We start from the raw sequence: 21,239 nt of genomic DNA, 5'->3' as shown, positions 1-21,239 counted from the left end.
GTTGGTTGCTTCCAAGTTTTAGTAATAATAAATAAAGCTGCTATTAACATCTGTCCTTTAGTTCCTTTTAGTTAACATGTTTTACTCAATTGATCTCAGTGTGTGCTGTCTTTCATATATGAAAATATAGCTAATGATCCACTCTTAGTAGTATACTAAGTTGGCATTTGAGATGCTTATCCCTAAATATTGTCTTTACACAGTTCACTTCAGAAACATTTTTTTTTAACACATGGTAGCTAAAGATGTGGTTTTATTAGCACCATAGTCCCTCATCTGCAATTCTGAAATCCAAAAAGCCCTGAAAATTGTAAGCAACATATGGTAATTGACAGCTGAACTGATGGGAAGCTCTTTAGAGTCTTTACAACTCAGTGTGAATATTTTTTTGTTTTGCTGCAGAAATATTCATGTGTTTGATCATGAAGTGCTTCCTCATATATCCCAAAGGAGTATTACAAAATACACTCAGTATGCTTTCTAAACTCTGAAAAGTTTAAAATTTTGAAACAAACCTAGCCCCAAGGATTTCAGTAAGTATTGGTAGTAAGGAAAAGAACAACTTCAATTGTTTCTTACTGGAATTAAACTAATAATCATAGCTTCACATGCATCAGGTTCTAAGAATTAAGGAAGATGGCAGCAGTGTAAGTACAAATTCCTAAAGTTTTAAGAAATAAAATGGAGGTGAGAATATTTCCAAAGTTGATTCTTTGTGAAAGTCCAGAAGATTTAAGGAAAAGCCAGAAAAGTCATACCCATAAGTCTTAATCTCAAGGGATGTGGAAAATCAGCATCAATTTCCGTTCTTAGCAATTCTTTAGCAATAGCAAATATTTCTTCTGCAGTAGACACAGCAGATAATACTGTAGATGCACGAGTTTTTATTTCAAAATTCACATTCTTCAGCTTAATGGTTACAGTTCTACCCTATAATTAATAGAATATATTATTAAATATGGCTTTCTAACTTATAGAAAAAAGTTATTTTGCAGGTTTAAAAACTCATAAAGCTCACTTAAACACATATAATATGGAAGTATAATCAATTATTTCTAAAACATAGTAATAAAATTGTCATAAAGAAGAACTGGAATCTGAAAGTAGTCAAAAATCCCATTTTAGCCAATAATTATTACTCCTCTCTCCAAATGAAATTTTATTAGAGACCTTTATATAAAGGGCAAAGTTAACTAATCATTTTTCTTTTTTAACAACCTGTGTTAGAGGTCAATTCAGTGCCTAAAAAAAAGGAAGGAAAAAAATCTTTCTAAAAGAGCCTCATTGAAAAGCTCTTGTGGATAGCTTATACTTACTGTGTGCCAACTATGTGACAGATACTTGCTAAACAATTTACATGTAAGAACTCTCTGTATAGTTACTGTTTAATGGATACAAAATTTCAATTTGAGATTATGAAAAAGTTCTGGAGGTTGACAATATTGATGGTTACACAGTATGAATGTACTTAATGCCACTCAAATAAACACTTAAAAATGGTTAAAACAGTAAGTTTCATGTTACATATATTTTACTACCTCCTGGAGGTAGTGAGAGTGGATTAGATTTATTGACTCACTTTCAAAGAATAGAGTATGAAAAGGGAAAGATAGTAACTTCACAATGGAGAAGCTCAGCAAACACTACCTTAACCAAGTGTGTACAGTTAACATCACCCATGATATCATGTGGATTTCATATACAGTAGCTACCCCTTATCTGTGGGGATTTGTTCCAACACCCCCAGTGGATGCCTGAAACTGTGGATAGTACCAAACCCTACCTATATATACTGTGTTTTTTCCTATACTTATATACTTATGATAAAGTTTAATTTATAAATTAAGCACAGTAAGAGATTAACAACATAACTAATAATAAAATAGGACAATTATAACAAATATTACTGTAATAAAAGTTATAAAAGTGTGGTCTCTCTCTGATAACTGATCTGATAATCACAACCACTACTAAATGCCTAACAGGCAGGTAGTATATCGAACACAGATACATTGGAAAAAGGGATGATTCACATCTGGGCAGACTGGAGCAGGACAGCCTAAGATTTCATTATGCTACCAAGAATGACATACAAGTTAAAACTTATGATTTGTTTAATTTCCAGAATTTTCCATTTAATATCTTCAGACTGTGGGTAACTGCAACTATGGAAGATAAAATCTCGATAAGAGGAGACTACTGTACCTCAAAGGACGTGATGAAGACCCTTCGCCTCTGTGGTATTCTTTCTAAAACTCCTAACTGTGGTCGAATCTAAAGAAAACTGCAGGCAAACCCCAACTGGGAGATATCTGGCCAGTATTCCTCAAGACTATCAAGGTCATGAGAACAGGGAAATACTAAGAAACTGTCACAGACTAGAGGATACTGGAGAAGCCATGACGGCTAAACACAATGTGGTTCCTTCAACTGAATCTTGGAACAGAAAGAGAACATTAAGCAAAAACAGATAAACTCCAAATAAAGTCTGGAGTTTGGTGAATAGCTAAAACAATGTGCTAATGTCAGTTTCTTCGTTTGCACTAATATATTCTGGCAGTGTAAGATGTTAATAATGAGGAAAATGGGATACGACAGAACTCTCTATAGTATCTTGGCAATTTTTCTGTAAATCTAAAATGATTCTAAAATTAAAAGTTTATTTAAACATTTAAAAAAACAACTCTTTCTACAATCATGGTATGATAGAAAAGGATTATAAGAAAAATGCTCATCAGCCCTAGCTGGTGTGGCTCAGTGGATTGAGTGCCAGCCTGTGAACCAAAGGGTCGCTGGTTTGATTCCCAGTCAGAGCACATGCCTGGGTTGCAGGCCAGGTCCCCAGCAGGGAATGTGCGAGATTCAACCACACACTCCCTCTCCCTCCCTTCCCCCAGGTGATGTTTCTCTCCCTCTCTTTCTCCCTCCCTTCCCCTCTCTAAAAATAAATAAATAAAATCTTTAAAAAAAACCCCAAAATGTAACATTAAAAAAAAGAAAAATACTCAATTATTCTATTCATTGCAATAATGTTTTAATACTTTAAAAAATTTTATTGAATTTATTCACGTGACATTGGTTAATAAAATAATATGGCGTCAGGTGTACAATTGTGTAGTACATCACCTGTATATTGTATTGTGTGTTTGCCATCAAAGTCAAGTTTCCTTCCATCACCACTTACTCCCCCTTTACCCTCTTCTACTTCCCCCTAATCCTCTTTCTCTCTGGAAATTACCATTACGCTTTGTAATTACTCTAAATAACTCTGGTTTGAGAGTGTTGGAAAAACACTAAATATGGATTGTTGTGAGTGAAAAGTATCAAATACAAAGTTCAAAGCCTTCTAGATTTTGTTCTCAATGTGTTAAAAAAAACCTGCCTTAGAGCCTTGAAACAAAATGCTTATTGTAGAAAGTCACTGCCTACATGAGAAATCATTAACGGATGATTGGAAGGTGTTTATATGTAAATACAGTTCTAGGAAAATCCTTCTCCCTTTGCTTTATTCTCTAATACAAATGTAACTCAGATTTTGAACTCATTCCAATGTATACCCAAGGCAGTATAAACTCCTCTGGAGTTATACTGGAACCCCTCTACCCTATAACATGCTTCTTCACAGAATGACCTCATCATAGGCCTGAAATAAGGGTCAGAATTAAATTTCTTTGTTGGTGGTGAGAATACTCTTATCTGACATTCCCCACTTTGTATTCAAATGCAAAATTTAATTCTTGCATTAAAATGCATTATTAGAAAATGTTAAAACTAAGAAACACCACATTAAAATAAAATACCTTAAGTCCTTTTTTCTGCAGATCTTGAGCAAGTTCACCGCAAAGTTCCTGGCACAAGCTGTACTGTTCTTCTGCTTTACTTATCTCACTGAATGTCCTAGAAAGACAAGAATGATTTTGGTGCTCAAAGTAAAAATATAATTCAGAATAATTTAGGAATAATATAGTATGTATAAATGGCTTAGCATTAAGTTATATTTTCTGTAGTACAGAATAAAGTTTTCAGATGAATTAAGATATAATTAAGTAAAAAAAATTTAAGACCTACTTAATAATTGAAGATCATTTAGATAGTTAAGCTGATTAGCAAAGGTGTGTTTTTATATTTTTTGCTCTCTCTGTAATGTTTTTTAAAAAAGATGATTAAAGCCAACAACAGATAATAATGGCCTCAGAAACTTAAAACACATTTAGGTATATATGTATGTAGACTCTGCTATAGAGGATTATCTTAAGAAAGTACAGATGAGAACATCATTCCAATTATTGCGCAGGTATTTCCTGAAAGAAAAATATCCTCAAGTAGATTTAAGGGGTTGTTCAATGGCACCTAGGTATAGTTATCTAACAAATAACTGAAAATGGAAGACTGATTAAATGTAGAAATTTTCAATTCATCTGCACAAGAGTGTTAAAAGAAGTTGGAAGTTTGATTAACCTAAAAGAGAAGGATACTACAGAGCCATCAGAGTAATAAGTAATAAATCATGTGCAAATGACCCTTCAGACCTCCCTTCCTAACTATTCAGGTACCCAGTTCTCCCCCCAGGTGCAGAACCAATGTTGCCAGCTTTCTATTCTTATGAATTCCTCCAGAAATATTTTATGTACATATAAACAAACAAGCAAAAACTTTCCCCTCATTTTTATATAAACAGTAGAATATCAGACACATTGTTTAGCACTTTGTTTTTCTCAATTCATCCTGGTCAGAGTTCCCTATGAGTAAATAATTTTCTCATTTTTATATGGCAGCATAATATTCTAGTTTAAAGATGTAAGGTCATTTAACTAGCCCTCTATTTGTGGATATTTAAGTTATTATATTTTCAATCTTTTGCTATAGTAAAAAATGCAACGAATAACTTTGTATACATGTGAAATGCCATGTAATTACAACTACAGAATGAATTCCTAGAAAAAGAACTGTGGGATCAAAGTATATACATATTTGTAATTTTGACTATTGCCAAACATCTTGTCACCTGGAGTAGGCATAACAATGGTCCCCACAGATGTCCAAATCCTAAACCTCTAAACTGAGTACATCAAGAAAGGGACTTTACAGATGTGTTTAAATCAAGTCAGGGAGATTATCCTCAATTATCCAGGTGGGTCAATGGAATCCCAAAGTTCCTTATTAGAGGGAGGAGGTTCAAAGTCAGAGAAAGAGAAGATCCTGCATTTGAAGACAGAAGATGGATCCATGAGCCACAGAATACAGGCAGCCTCTAGAAGCTTTTGATAAAGAAATGGACTCTCTCCTGGAGCCTCTAGAAGGGATGCGGCCCTGCCAATACCTTAATGTTAGGACTTCTGACTTTTAGAACTGTAAGAGAATAAATCTGTATTGTTTTATACCACTAAATTTGTTACAGTACCAATAAGAAGCTAGTATGCTCCCTCCCGGAGTTCATAGCTTTTTCACTCCCACAGTCTTTCCCATAGGTTGTGTTAGAATCTTTGCCAACCTCATCAGTGAAAAATACTGTATCTCAGAGAACTTTCAATCTGTATTTCTTAAATTATAAAGCAGATTGGGAATATTTTCACATGTTTTAAGAGCCATTTATACTTTTCTTTGTGTTAACTTAGTTGATTTTTGTTCATTTTTTCCTATTGATTTGCTAGCCCTTTCTTAACACATATTAATAGTTAATATTTTTGGATACTAAGTAGTGTTCTCAATAACAGACAAAATGGAGGAAAAAATTCATTAACTAGGACAATAGTATCTCACTCTTAGATGCTTTCTCCCCCTTTTTCTTTGATTGCTTTTATATAAATCTCAGCCTCAAAGCAATTTTTATCAGTCATTATTGAATATATTGTTTTGTCAGAGTCATTCAGCTTTTCTGAACACAACCATTTACTACATCAGTGGTTTTTAATGTCTCATTGGAATTTTGGTGCTTTGAGGAGAAAACTGAGGGACTTTATAAACAATGAGATATTTTCCAAAACAATAAGTTTTCCATCAAGATTTCATGTGACTTCTAAACAAGACTGCAAACCACCTCTAAGCTCTCTTACATCAATATCTTATTATTTGATGACTCAGCTCATTCATCAATATCTGAAGTTTTAGAAAGAATTTCCATGGCCACTTCATAAATTTCCCAAATAACTTCTCAGTATAATTTTTAAATAAAGGATAGAAATTAAGATTTGGAATCTTAAAATGCTTGGTTTTCATTGAATAGAAACAAAACCAACATTTAAAAAATAACTGTAGGGTTTGTTTGTTTTTTTTCCATTGAGAGCATAGCAAGTGAAGATAATAAAGCATTGTACTGGGATATTTACTTCAGGAATGTGACGTGCTGAGAATTGACCTGTAGTTTGAAAATAGGTATTTTAATTTCAGTGATACTTTCCTAAAAATTAAAAATTAGTTTAAAATAGCATGAATTATGAACAATTAATAATATCAAAAGATTACCTCTCAACACTCACGCTTTTCCTCTCTCCATCCCTTGAAATTAAAAAAAAGAGAAGGTTTCATTTGCTTTTTCAAAGACTGATTTCCTTTTAGTCAACCAAGATGATTTGTTATATCAATTATCCTTTAGAGATCTCAGTGTTTTTGATTCAGATTTATATATCATGGAAACAGTGAATTTTTCAAATCTAAAAGTAAATCATCCAAGGAATGTAGATAGATAAGATGCTACTATGATTACACATGTCATGGATCAAGTCTGTATCTACTGAAGAGAACAAATTTGAAAATAGGTTGATATTGCCCTGGCAGAGTAGCTCCGTTGGTTAGAGCGTCATCCCAATATGCCAAGGTTGTAGGTCTGATCCCTGGTCAGGGAACACCAAGGAGCAACCAATGAACACATAAATAAGTGGACCAACAAACTGATGTTTTTCTTTCTCTCTCATTCTCCCTCCCTCCCTCCTTCTAAAGATCAATAAATAAAACACTTTTTTAAAAAGAAAATAGGTTGATATTATAATTTGCTCCTATTAAAAGCCTGAATATCAAAACCACAACTTAAAAAAACCAATAGCAGGTGGTAATGTAATGGCTTGCAGTTATAGGATATAATTAAATTTTAAATAATTTAATATCAATTATCTAGTTTTTGGCTTAGTACATTAACTTCTCTCTCTTATAGCCTATTCATTATTCATTTATACCACTCTATAGAACCTCAGTCAGAATTTGGCACACAGCAACAGGATGAAGGTTGGAAATCTGAAACACCTCGTTTGGTTGGATTTTACCAGCTCTGACAGCAGTTGACGCCAAAAGGCTGAAATGACATTTAGGTTATTCATTTCCAAAGATTTAATGAATCTATTATGAATGAAGCACGGTTCTAGGCCTTGGGGATACAGTAGTGGAGGAAACAGACCAACTGCCTGCCCTTAAGGAACTTGTAGCTTAGTGGAGAGAGACAAATAAAGAAATAAAAGTAAATATGGAATATGTTAGAAGGGGAGAAGTAGTACAGATTTAAAAATAAAGCAGAGTAGGGGACTTAGAGAATGTAGACAGAAAAAAAAGGTAGATTTGTTATTTTATATTTATACTATATTATATATTATATTATTTTTACAACCCCAGATTAATATGTCCTATGTTTTATCAAGAACTTTAATGTGTCCAAGCACTACAAAAATAAAAAGAGTTTGGTTTTTGTATTAAAAGGGAAAGTTTTATTTCTCATCATCTTCAAAATACTGATTATTTGTAGTACTATAATGGCTTTTTCTCATTTTTCATGATATCCGCTCAAAATCAATGGCAGCTGATTGTGGACTCAAATGACTGAGGAGCACAGAGAGCTAAGAAAATCAATACCTCAAGTCTTACAATCTCTGTAAGATTTACCAGGTTTAATTGGTTAATCAACTTTATTTTACATGCTCCCTCAGTAATCTTTTGTTCTCCTTTAGTTTGAGTATAAGAATATAAAGGAGTTATTTTGAGGGCAGGCTGACAGGATGATGACAAAACTGTAAAAATAGTGCTCTGCTAATTCCCATTCTTTTTTTTAATTCCCTTCTTTTACCCACCCCCAAAAGTATATCCTTCTAGCTCTAGGATACTTCTTTTTAAGACCTAGATAAAAAAGAGTGGCAAAAAAGAAAACATGGGGCCTTTTCTCTAGATGTGCATCTGCTACATCTTTATCTGGCCGGCCCCTTTAGGTCTCTGCTTCTGGATGACCTTGGCCAACCCCAACTCTTCCCCTGCCCCCAAGTCATTTTTTAGGTCCTCACTTTCTCAATTCATTTATTTGGTTACTTTCTATCTCCTACACAAGTTTGCAAACTCCATAAAGGCAGGATGTTTTTCTTGTTTACTGCTATTATCCCCAGGGTCCAGAACAGTGCCTAACACGAAGTAAGAATTCAATACTGAATGAATGAATCATTACAAATCTGGGGGAAAGAAACAGTTCATGAAGGTTTTCAAAGAATCATTAAATCTCCTTGTTTAAAAAGTGGATTCTGGGATATAAGCCATCTTGCTTTTCTCAAAAATCAGACCATAAGTGTTCCAGTATTCTTATGTTCAGAACAAAGAACAAGTCATTTACAGAAAAGAAGGTACATATCATTCCTCATGTTCATATACCCAATTGCTACAGCCAACAACTTAGGTGTGATTCTTTATTCTTTTCCTTTTCTCCCACATCCAATCTTTTGACTTGAACTTAAAAATTATATTGAACCAGCCTAAAATAATTTTAAAATGTGTTATCCTTATAGGCTCCACTTCAATGGTTAAAACTGTTATTTTGGCAAATAAAGAAAAAGCAGAATGAATATACATATGATACCTTGTCAGGTGTGTTGAACCCAGACCCATGGATATCTGAAGGAAATAATGCCAAGATGTTTCAGAGAAAAGAAGAGAAAGTAATGCCCTCTGTTGGTAGAGTTCTGTACACGTAATAATTCCAAGGGCCTTTAACATTTTCTCTGTAACCTTTCCTATTCCAGAAACCTAGAAGAGAATCAGTATTTATTATTAACACATTTTTAAATTAAGGTAAGAACTGATATTGTAATCTCATTATACCTTTTACAGTCAATAGAAGGCATAAATAGCCCTGATTGCTGTGGCTCAAAGGATTCAGCACGAGCCTGAGAACCAAAGGGTCATCAGTTTGATTCCTTGTCAGGGCATCTGCCTAGGTTGTAGGCTGGGTCACTCAGGGTTGGGAGCACATGAGAGACAACCACATATTGATGTTGCTCTCCCTTTCTTTCTTCCTCCCTTTCTCTAAAATTAATAAATATTTTTTTAAAAAAGGCATAAATAATATGACTATATTTATAAGTTATCTTTGTAGGAAAACTGCTTAATTGCTTTTGGCCACATTTCCTATGGAGTGTTCCATAGAAAACTTAAATGTAAAATTCCATGACATTTTTAAAAGCATTAAAAAAAAAAGGTGCTCTGTGGTCAAACTTGGGTAATGCTAGGATGAACAAATTTAAATTGAACTTCTCAATGTAAGACTTATGAATCTTTAATATATTAGTATCTTTGTGACCTCCAAGGGTAGATTCCAAGTTATTTGATCCCAGAAACTTTTTTATGGAACACCTATTTATACCTTAAAAAACATTTTAGAAAACATTGTTTTATACCTACCCCTTATATAATAAACTATGCAGTAATCATTATACATTATATATTTTGATATAGCCTTTCCTCTGAGCATTGAAAAATGCTTTACTGAAATTCACTTAAACATTATGTTGAATGAGAAAAGTCCCAGAACATCAAATAGTATCTAGTATAATTACTGTTTAAAAAGTATATAACTGCAGAAAAATCTAGAAGTTTTAAAAATAATAAAATATACCCCCTTCCAATAATCCCTAAGGTATCATTTTACCATTTTAAACTTGGTAATATTTTGATTAATTTTTGTCAAAACAAGTAAAATTCTAAATCCCTTTGAAGTATCATACCTGTTAATCTAGCAGCAATCTGTACTTTAGAACTAAGACTGTATATTGAGTTACAGCTGAAAGAAATCTTATCTGTATTCTTTTTATTCCTCTTCTCCTTGGCAGGGGTAAACTTAAAAGTCTGTCATCTATTACTTTCTTAAAACTTTTTAGCAAACAAGATTTCTAATCTCACAGTAAGGGATTAATAGAAAGATTTCTTCTAGTTCAATTATCCATTATAGTTCTTGCTTGTTACCTACTGTTTCAAAACTTTTCAGCTAAGAATTACTGCCATCCTAAACAGTATCTCCTCAGAACTCAATGTGTGTGTATATAAAATAAGTTTTTTATAAAATCTCACCTTTCTAATGGGTAAGTCCTTGATGAAGTCCATCACGGCTTTTCTGTTGGGGAGGATTTGGTATTGTCCATTTGGCTTATTCTTATCACTGCATACTTTTGCTAACATTGTATTTGGGGCAATGCCTTAAAAGAAGAACACTCTGATGACTCAAAGAATTTGATATGCATGACTTTAAAATATGTGATATCAACATAGGAAAATAACAATGTTAAGTGCAAAAAATCTGAAATGATGTGAAATGCTATTTTAAAAATAAGAGTGGGTAAAAAGAATGTTTTTAAAAAAACAGTGGGGTTAAGCAAAAATACAAAACAAAGCAAAAAACTCATAGTCACAGACAATGGTATGGTATTTACCAGAGGGAAAGCGGGATGGGGGGAAGTAAAAGAGGGTAAAAAAGGGATAAATGGTGACAGAAAGAGACTTGACTTTGGGTGGTGAACACACAATACAATATTCAGATATTATATTATAAAATTGTATATTTGACACATATATAATTTTAACCATTATCAGCCCAATAAATTTAATAAATAAAAAATGCATCTATGTTTGAAATAGAATATTCAGATAGTAGCAATGAATCATAATTATATGCCTTGTTAAAATATAAATAAATAAAAATAGAGATTAACAACTGAAGGAGACAGCCAGGAGATAATATAATAAATAAATATTATCTATCTCCCCTGGGCTTGAAGACAAGCAAGGAGACAGTAGATTCTCAGAAGTCTCGAACAGACTGCCTAAGGTTAGACAGGGTCAACATCTGATATCATCAGAGGCAGATCCAGAAAGAAAAAACAGCAGTCTCCTACCATAGAAGTTCACGCCACAAAGTCAGGAAATCAAGACAGATCAATTTAAGAAGCAGAAGGAAAAAAGAAGAGTCTCACAAATAATAGGAAGACAAAGAAACACCCCCCAATCGAAGGGAAAGGAGGAATCCCCACAAAGAGAACTAAATGAAATAGAGGCAAGTAAACTATCAGGTATTGAGTTCAAAACAATGGTTCTGAGGAAGCTCAGTGAGCTCAGTGAGCTCAGAGAGAATACCAAAAACTACAGGGAAACTACGAGGAACTTACTGCAAACTGTATCAGCATGAAAAAGGACATAGAAACTATCAATGAGAGACAAGAGGAAATGAAGAATACAATTTCTGAATTGAAGAACACAGCAGAAGGAATCAAAAGCAGGCTAGATAAGGCAGAGGATCAAATCAGCGAGCTGGAGGATAAGATAGAAAAAAACTCCCAGAGGGAGCAAGAAAATGAAAAAAGACTCAGAAAGAATGAAGGGGCATTCAGGGAAATGCAGGGCAACCTGAAACATAATAATATCTGTGTAATAGGGATATCAGAAGGAGAAGAGGGTGAGGAAGGGATAGAGAACCTGTTTGAAAAAGTAATGATGGAAAACTTCCCTAATTGGAGGAGAGAAAAAGTCACACAAGTCCAGGAAGCACAGAGGGTCCCATTCAAGAGGAACTCAATGAGGCTCACTCCAAGACACATCATAACTAAAATGGCAAATACCAAAGACAAACAGAGGATCCTAAAGGAAGCAAGGGAGAAAACAGGAGAGACCCAGTATGGCTAGCAGCTGACTTCTCAACAGAAATGCTACAAGCCAGGAGGGACTGGCAAGAAATATTCCAAGTCATGAAAAGCAAAGGTCTGCAACCAAGACTGCTCTACCAAGCAAGGCTTTCAATTAAAATGGAAGGTGAAATAAGGAGTTTCCCAGACAAAAGAAGGCTAAAAGAATACATCTCCACCAAGCAAGGATTGTAAAATATGCTGAAGGGACTGGTTTAAGAAGATGAAGAAAGAGAGTCTATGAATACCCAGTTCCTTTCACAGTTGCCAATACTTGATATTACCAATATTTTTAATACTTATTAATCTGATTGTGACAATGAAGTGTTATTTTAAGTGTTACTTTATTATTTGTCAAAGCTAAACCTGTTTTTGTGTATTTCTTGCCTATTTCTATTATTTTTAAAAAGCTTTAAATGACTTTTTGGTATTCCTTATCCATTTTTTGAATAAATGTAGAATTTTTCCCTAAAAAAACAAAACTATTAACCCTTTTTTAGATGTGTGGCAAATACTTTCCTATTCTATTACCTGTCCTTTACCTTTTTTAATATGTATATTACTGGTAGTCTTAAATGTTTAATATAGTCATATTGTCAATATTTTACTTTATAGCTTCTTTGTTTGAAGCTATACTTCAGGGTAAGAAAAATATTACTTTGTATTTTCTCCTAAAACTCCTTAGATTTTACATACTGATTTTTAACTCACCTGAATATTTTTTGTATAATGTGTGAAATAGGGCTCTATATTTGTTTTATTTCAAGTAATAGTGGTGCATGCACTTCATTTGTTGAATAAGCCTAATTTTCCCTGTTGATATGAAATATCAATTTAACCATATAGTACATTGTTAGATGGATATATACATTTGTTTCTAGAATGCTCATTTTATTTCATTGATCTACTTGATTATTTCTGTGCTGGTGTCATGTTGTTTTAATTGCTGAGACTTTATAGTGGATTTAAATTTTTTAAATATTTTATAATAGATTCTGATATTAAAAAATAAATAAATAAAATCAAACTGCATTTTTAAAAGAAGAAAAGAAAGAAGGAACTCCTACCTTTTGCAAGAACATGGATGGAACTGGAGAATATTACACTAAGTGAAACAAGCTAGTTGGTGAAAGACAAATACCATATGATCTCACCTATAAGTGGAATCTATTCAACAAAATAAACTAATGAACAAAATAAACCACAAGAATGGAAACATGGAGCAGACTGAAAGTGACCAGAGGCGATGGAGAAGGAGGACAACGGTGGAAAGAAGGAAGGAGAAGGGACTAGACAAAGAACATGTATGAATGACCCATGGACATGGACAACAGTGGGAATTGACTGTGGGAGTGGGGGGGGCAGAGTTAGATGGGTGGAGGAGGGCAAAGGGGGAAAAATTGAGACAACTGTATTAGAATAAACACGATTTAAAAATAAAAAATAAAAAAATAAAATCTTTAAAAAATAAATTACAAACATTTAAATGAGTTATAATTTTTAGGATTATGAAGACACAGAAGCATTCATTCTAAGTAACATAGGCTGGATTTTTCAAAATATTATTATTCAAATATATGGTATTTTCTAAAATACATGAGGTCTACCTGGAAATTGATGTAACCTGGCAGCCAAGGAGAGTGGACTGAAATATGCATGCATGAACAATGACAAAAACAAACAAGCAAACAAACAAACAAATAAATATTATCTATCTCCCCTGGGCTTCCTATGGTTTTAGTAAAAAGAACTGTGTTAGTTATTTTCATAACAGAAATGAGGACTATTTAAATCTCCATCATATTTTAAAGTCTAAGAGTAATTTCTGAGTTTATTTAAGTGACATGAGGGGGGACCCCCAAAAAAACCCAGGAATTTATTTATAAAAAATTGTGATTTATTCTTACATGTTTAAACTTCAGTCACCTTCAAATACTCTCCATCTGATGAAATACATCTATCTAGACATTTTTTCCACTGCTCAAAACACTTTTTGAACTCATAGATTTTGATGCCTTTTAGTGCTTCTGCAGTTTTTTGTTTCACCTCCCTCACATCAGCAAAAAGTTTCCCTTTGAGGACTTTTTCCATCCAGGAAAACAAAAAAAAAGGTCACTTGGAGCGAGATCGGATGAATAGAGAGGGTGGGGCATGAGGGTCATGCCATCTTTTGGTCAAAAACTGCTGAACACTCAGTGTGGCAGCGGTTTGGGCAGGTGCGCTCATAAATCACCAATCCTGAAATGGGCAAACATGTTTAAAGAGTTTTCAAAAAAATTCACTGAAGCTAAATGCAGCCTCTTGCTACAATACCAGCTGGTACACAGATGGGTTTCTAGAACACCCGCCTAAGGGGAAGCTTGGACTACAACTGACCTGCCCTCGAGGAATAATTCCGGTTTTTTGAGGACTACCCTTTCATATTGTTAATTTACATACTATCTGTAGTAGAAACATAGGACTATCTCATAGAAAAGATCCAGAATATAAATTAGAATGTATGTTTACTCTTTGAAAAGGTCTTTCTTACAGATTATCCACATTAAAAAAAAATCAGAGTCTGGGTTGTATATTTAAAACGATGATAATGATATGGGTGCATCATTTTTCTGTTACAGAGTAAAGTACCACTTTTAATGATTAAGAGAAATTGAAATAAAAATATTCTAATACAATCATTAAATAGTTCATTTAAATGTTTATACATATCTTCCTAAATTTTATTACTCTTCTCATGCTTTGGTATAGAAAGAGAAGACTAATCTCATCTTAATATAGCTTTTATAGCATAATTAGGATCCTTAAGATGACTATCAGTCTCTATGGTATAAGTACTGTTACCCCTATGGCTTACTGACATATGTAAAGCTCTTTTTCCCTTCCCTGCGTGGTCCTAGATTGCTATGTTGCTGGTTAGTGATTCCTCTGTCTGCTACCTTATGGCCACCTGGGGTCTCTCCTGCACTGTAACCCTGGAAGGACTGCAGTCCTCTGAGGGAAAAGTAGTAAAGTACTATGTCCAAAAATAATTAACATATATTTTGTGCTTCAAAAAAGAAAAGCTACATGAGATTTATAATAGTTTTCTTCTTTGGGCTCAAAGCCTTTTTGGCTTAATTCCAACTTACCTGTAGGTTCTAGGCATTCTAAATAGGTTGTTAGAAGTTGAATTTTAAAAAATGGATAAGTAAAATGTTATTTTATACTTTATAATGAGAAACTACCAATATTACACATGAATTAGCCAGTCTGAAAATTATAACTATTGTAGCCATAAATATTCTGTTTAAGTACCTGCACTGGCTGTCAGTGTTGTTTTTTGCTGGATTCTGAAACGAATTTCCTTTACCACTTCCTCGGCTGATGTTCCAAAAACAACTGAGTTTTGAAGTGTTTGAGGATTATTTTGTTCTTCTCTGTTCACTTGGGAAGAATTTCCTGGGGGCTCCAAATCAGGAGGACTATCTTCAAAAAGTAATGGAGAGATGGATTGGTCATGCTCATTCAGTTTATTAACATCCTTTCCTGGTTTACCTAAATTATAAACAGGAACAATAATTCACCTTCATTTTAAGAAGCACATACTTCATAAATCAGGTTTTGCTACATTCTTCATAAAGACCAAAGAAATACAGTTTAGTTTTGTTTCTAAGAACCAAGATCAGAAATGCCATCGTTTATATTTTATAACTCTTTTAAAAAGAAAACAATGGTTCTAAGGTTTTTAAAAATATATATATTACCCATTTCCATAGTATACATTTTAAAAGGAAATATCCTAAACTCACTAATTGTACCTAAATCACATTATTTTTTTCTTAGAAAATGAAAGCTTTCTTTTTTGTTTACTTATCTCTAGGAGAAAAAAAAATCTTCTTAAATTAGAATTTAATAATGAGAAGGCATTAAGCAATCTAGAATAAACTCCTGAAAAGTAAGTTTTGTTTTTAAAGGAAAAAAGCTTAAATTTTCTGCATTCATGGAACAAACTTCTCAGATGTTAACATAATCTGAATTTTCTTCTTTCAAATGCTAATTTTAATATTCACTTGTCTGTTAATAAAGGTCACTTTTACTAAAGGCATATTTGAAATAAGTAAAAATTACTTCTGGGTGTTATACTTTTTAAAATACACAAATTCTTTTTCTTTAATTTATAGTCTATATATTTGCATGTGTATATCTATTAAAATATACAAATTCTTAAGGTCCTATTAGAGTAACCATTGTCCCACGTTCAGGGAAAGAAGCCTTTATTATTATACATTGACTGTAAACTACTGTATTTTGCCATGCATAATGTGCACATTTTTGCCCAAATTTTTGAGGGAAAAATAAGGATATGCATTATACTTGCATAGTACTAATTCCTTATCCATATACATGTTTTTAATTTTTTTATTTATGCTTATACATTAAAAGTGTAACTCTAGAAAGTGATAAGAATATACGAATGCAAAATAATACCCTGGTATATGATAATCGGTTTTGTTTTTAAATATAAATGAATACAAAATTTAATTGGAAAATTAAAGTGAAAGGTTTTTTTCCTGAAAGTTGGACCAAAATCGTGGGTGTGCATTATACATGGGAGCACATTATACATGGCAAAATATGGTAATATTATTATTAAAAAGTGAGTAAAATATGTGGTTATTACATCACTTCATTTGCATTTTTCATAAATGGAATGTAAAATACACTTAAATATATACTGGTACTAAAAATGCCCTCATGAACAAATCCATTAAAGACTGCACTTTGTGAGCTTAGTGGAGGAGAAATGCAGTTTAAATACATTTAAAACTAAGATTAACAACAGAGCTTTCTGATCCCATTTCATAATTTTATTAAATATAAGTGTTTTCCAAATTAAGGTAAGTGCAGAAGCAAAAATTAAATTTCTAGTTGTAAGACTCATATGAATTTATATTACTTTAAAAATGAACTTGGAATATTTTCTAAGATAATATAAGTAATGTGACAAACAGCTGATTCATTTCTAATTTTAAAGTATATAATACAAATAAAGTTATGGAGAGAGGTTTTCCAAATCTGGATCTCTAGGCCATTTACAAAATAAGCCTTATTTTCAAACTTACATTACCTGTTATTTGTGTGCTTCAGTTCCTTCCATTTCCCATATTCTAGTTTAAATTGCAAAGCAATTCAGAGGGGATTAAGACTGGCAGTTGAAGTGCTATTTACTTAGGCCCTCTTTTCCCATCTGGATGGGTGGAAATCAAGGCAAAGAGAGCAGCAAAGCTGCAGCTCAAGTAAGGTATAAACCTGTCCCATTCATAAGCCCCTTCTTCAGAGTCCTTATGCCATTTTCATGTTCCTCATGGCCTTATCACCCTGCCCTTAGGTGAGTCACTCTGATAGTAGAACACTATATATAGCAGGAAGCAAAGCAGAGCTGCCTTCAGTTTCATTGTTAGAGCTGCTTAATGGTATAGTTACTGTTCAAATCTGTCTATTCTCTGTGAGGCCTGGATGAGCAACCAAATGCTAAAGTGGTTTCTTATTTGCTTTCTGAAAGAAATATCTTTATATAGCTTGTGGACTTCCAGCCAAGATGGAGGTAGGTAGATACACTTTGCCTCGTCGCACAACCCAAAGAAGGACAACAACAAATCTAAGAACAAAAAACCAGAACTGCCAGAAAATTGAACGGTATGGAAGTCCAACAATCAAGGAGCTAAAGATGAAACATTCATCCAGACCAGTAGAAGGGGTGGAGATGGGCAGCCTGGACAAAGAAGGTGCATGGCAAGGTGGCTGGAGGACTGGGCGGTCCCACATTTGCGTGTGGATAAACCATGAGGAACAGCTGGGGAGTGAGACAGACCACGCAATCCAGGGTTCCAGTGCAGGAAAAGAAAGCCTCAAAACCTCTGGAGGTAAAAACCTGTGGGGGTTGTGGCAGCAGGAGAAACTCCCAGCCTCACAGAAGAGCCTGTTGGAGAGAGACCCACAGGATCCTAGAACGTACACAAACCCTCCCACCTGGGAATCAGCACCAGAAGGGCCCAGTTTGCTTGTGAGTAGTGGGGGAAGTGACTGAAAACTTGCTGAAAGCTGAGCAATCAGCATTGCTCCCTCTCAGACCCCTCCTCTACACACAGTGTCACAATGCAGCAATCTGGGTTGCCCGTCCTGGCAAATACCCAAAGCTCTGCCCCTCCCAACATAACAGGCACACTGGGACAAAGAAATATGGCCCAAATGAAAGAACAGGTCAAAGCTCCAAAAATAGAACTAAGCGGTAAACAGAGAGCCAACCTATCAGATGCGCAGTTTAAAACACTGGTAATCTGGATACTCACTGAAAATTGGTTGAGTATGGTCACAAAATGGAGGAAAAAGGGAAGGTTACACAGAGTGAAATAAAGAAAAACATACAGGGAACCAACAGTAAAGGGAAGGAAACCAGGACTCAAATAAATGATCTGGAGCAGAAGGAAGAGATAAACATTCAACCAGAACAGAATGAAGAAACAAGAATTCAAAAAAAATGAGGGGAGGCTTATGAACCTCTGGTACAACTTTTAAAGGATCCAACATCCGAATCATAGGGGTCCCAGAAGGAGAAAAGGAAGAGCAAGAATTCAAAAATTTATTTGAAATAATGAAGGAGAACCTCCTCAATCTGGCAAAGAAAAGAAACTTCCAGGAGATCCAGGAAGCTCAGGAAGTCCCAAAGAAGTTGGACCCAAGGAAGCACACACCAGGGCACATCATAATTACACTACCCAAGATTAAAGATAAGAAGAGAATCTTAAAAGCAGCAAGAGAAAAGGAGACAGTTACCTACAAAGGAGTTCCCATAAGACTATCAGCTGATTTCTCCACAGAAATCTTGCAGGCAAGAAGGGGCTGGCAAGAAGTTTTCAAAGTCATGAAAGGCAAGGATCGACATCCAAGATGACTCTATCCAGCAAAGTTATCATTTAGAATGGAAGGGCAGATAAAGTGCTTCCCAGATGAAGTTAAAGCAGTTCATCATCACCAAGCCCTTACTATATGAAATGTTAAAGGGACTTACCTAAGAAAAAGAAGATCAAAAACTATGAACAGTAAAACGGGGGGTGGGGGGGAGGAGGAAGAATGGGGGAAAAGGTACAGGGAATAAGCAGCATAAATAGTAGGTACAAAATAGGCAGGGAGAGGTTAAGAATAGTATGGGAAATGCAGAAGCCAGATAACTTATATTTACAGCCCATGGACATGAACTAAGGGGGGAAGGGAATGCCGGGGGATAGGGCGGTGTACGGTGGAGGGGAAAAAGGGGAGAAAAAAAAGGGACAACTGTAATAGCATAATCAATAAAATATATATTAAAAAATACATATATGAAAATAATTGTTATGGAAGGCCCCCAGGGGATTCTTTGACATAACCATTGAATGCCCTCCACCCCCTTCTCTTGGGAAAAGTAAGGAAATAACAAAGTGAGATTTTAAGCAAAGTGACATGAGGCTTTTTGTGCCACTTCCCCAAACAATAAAGTTAAACTAAGGAAAGAAAACGTTTTGTTCCAACCCTCTGTGTTCAGAAATTGTCCTTCTTTATTTTTAATGTTTCTGTTAAAGAGACCTACCTCTTAGAACTGTAAAGAAGGTAAAGAAATTGCTCCAAAGATTTGAGATCCAAACAATGTAAGAGTTAGAATTTTTGCCATTGAGAATCCTCTACTTTTGCTTCAGGGGCACAGACAAGTGGGGCCCCTGCAGCTGTCATATGAGCTGTGCACACAGAATGTGGCTGTTGGTTGTGAGCAAAAACCCTCTGTTTCTACCTTTTAATCCAGGTGAGCTTTGCTCAGGAGTCCAGGACAGCTCAGACATTTGAAATAATCGGAAGTATGACAGAAGGTTAAAAGCAGTATTCATAATATCTTCATGTTTATTGGTATCATTTTGGATAGATAATAAAGGGACCATTTAAAAAGAAACCTTTGGATCATGAAACTTCTGTTTCATCATATACAAAAGAATAAAAGTAAGGTCTAAGGCAAAGAAGGGAGTGGCGAGTTGTTAATTTGGTAAATGAAGAAAAAAACCCACCTAATATCATACGTTTGAAGTAAATTTTTAAAATACTTTGCAACTACAACAAAAACCCACCTTAAACAGATAAGGCCCTCAGATTCAATGCATTCTAAGCCTTGGTTAGATTTTAGGAAAAGAACTGCTATGAAATCACCTTATTCAGGCACTCTGCACAGTCTTAAAGTCTAGAGATTTAATAATTGCTTTTGGTTTAAAGTGACACTTCACATATTTAACTCAGAAAACCTACCAGTATATTTTAAGTTTCTGATTTTTCATAATAAAGGTATAGCTATGTAGTCCTACCACCTATGCATGTTAATAGATTAACTGGGTTAATTCAAATTCAAAAGGTTTTTTATTTGTTAGTTTGATTGCTCTAATAAATTGCTTACCATTTTCTAGAGAGTTCCCTGTTTTGATGAAATATTTTCTTTTGTCCTCAGGCCAATTTTGTCTTTTCTGTAAGTGGGTTGTTATATTCAAGTAGGCTTCATCAAGACTCATGGCCATAAAATTGGGATCATAATCAGCAAGTATTTCCTTAACCTTCAAAAGGAACAAATTAGTTTATTTAAAGTGTTGCTGCCATAGCAAAATCTGTCACATACATCTGATAAGAAAAATTACATTCTTACTTTGCAACTATAGTAACAATCCTGTAATCAATAGCTCATGGATTTAGAGAATAAATAATTTACATTAGGGCAAACTTGTCCAAATTCTCTTTTGTATTAAAATAGATCATGAATGAAGAAGACCAGGTTTATTTGATACAATCTCTATTTAGCCATCTATATCTAGATATAGCAAGTGATTTAAATAAGTCTCAGACAACATCATTCTGGTAGGCACAGAAAAAATGGTTAAGCACTGAAACTTTAGTTGAGCAAAAGTATAAGGGGGAAGGAACAATAGGATCCTGCTCTCTCTCACCTTTTATGGTGTTTTTTGTACATTTTTAAAAAGAATAATCTTACATAAAGGTACTATGTTGCTTTACAAAGTAGTTCTATTTCAATTAATTATAACATGCACATAAAACTCCACTCCATACATGTATTAATGCATGTATCCATTCAAGAAAACAACGCTCAATTATCAGGATTTATAGTGGAAAAGATGACAAAAAATCTGTAGTGTCTGTGACTATAATAAGTAATGGAGAATAGTATGAAGTTGCATCTTGGGATAACAGAAATACATAAAGAGATCAGAATGTCTATATGATCCCAGAAGTACCTTTTATATAAGATAGTTTTATTACTCATTA

The 21,239-nt window shown here is 34.1% G+C and overlaps 1 protein-coding gene across 3 annotated transcripts in view; it reads right to left on the bottom strand.

Moving 5' to 3' along the window:
• Positions 1 to 21,239, bottom strand: part of POLK (DNA polymerase kappa) — a 71,786-nt gene that overhangs the window by 3,770 nt on the left and 46,777 nt on the right. For 2 of the 3 annotated variants that reach the window (XM_054578497.1, XM_054578499.1), the window contains 7 exons: positions 20,362 to 20,515; positions 15,207 to 15,446; positions 10,309 to 10,433; positions 8,822 to 8,988; positions 6,463 to 6,495; positions 3,801 to 3,897; positions 759 to 930 (listed from right to left, as the gene is read on the bottom strand). In XM_054578497.1, the coding sequence (XP_054434472.1) occupies positions 759 to 930; positions 3,801 to 3,897; positions 6,463 to 6,495; positions 8,822 to 8,988; positions 10,309 to 10,433; positions 15,207 to 15,446; positions 20,362 to 20,515 (988 nt within the window). The remainder of the gene's footprint in view (positions 1 to 758; positions 931 to 3,800; positions 3,898 to 6,462; positions 6,496 to 8,821; positions 8,989 to 10,308; positions 10,434 to 15,206; positions 15,447 to 20,361; positions 20,516 to 21,239) is intronic. The other variant, XM_054578498.1, reaches the window with a different exon arrangement.

Source organism: Pteronotus mesoamericanus, unplaced genomic scaffold, assembly GCF_021234165.1.
Source record: "Pteronotus mesoamericanus isolate MK-2021 breed Mesoamerican mustached bat unplaced genomic scaffold, CSHL_Meso_final contig_50, whole genome shotgun sequence".
Taxonomy (NCBI): Eukaryota; Metazoa; Chordata; class Mammalia; order Chiroptera; family Mormoopidae; genus Pteronotus; species Pteronotus mesoamericanus.
The sequence above is the reverse complement of the archived record's forward strand: the minus strand, read 5'-3'. Positions and strand labels throughout refer to the sequence as shown.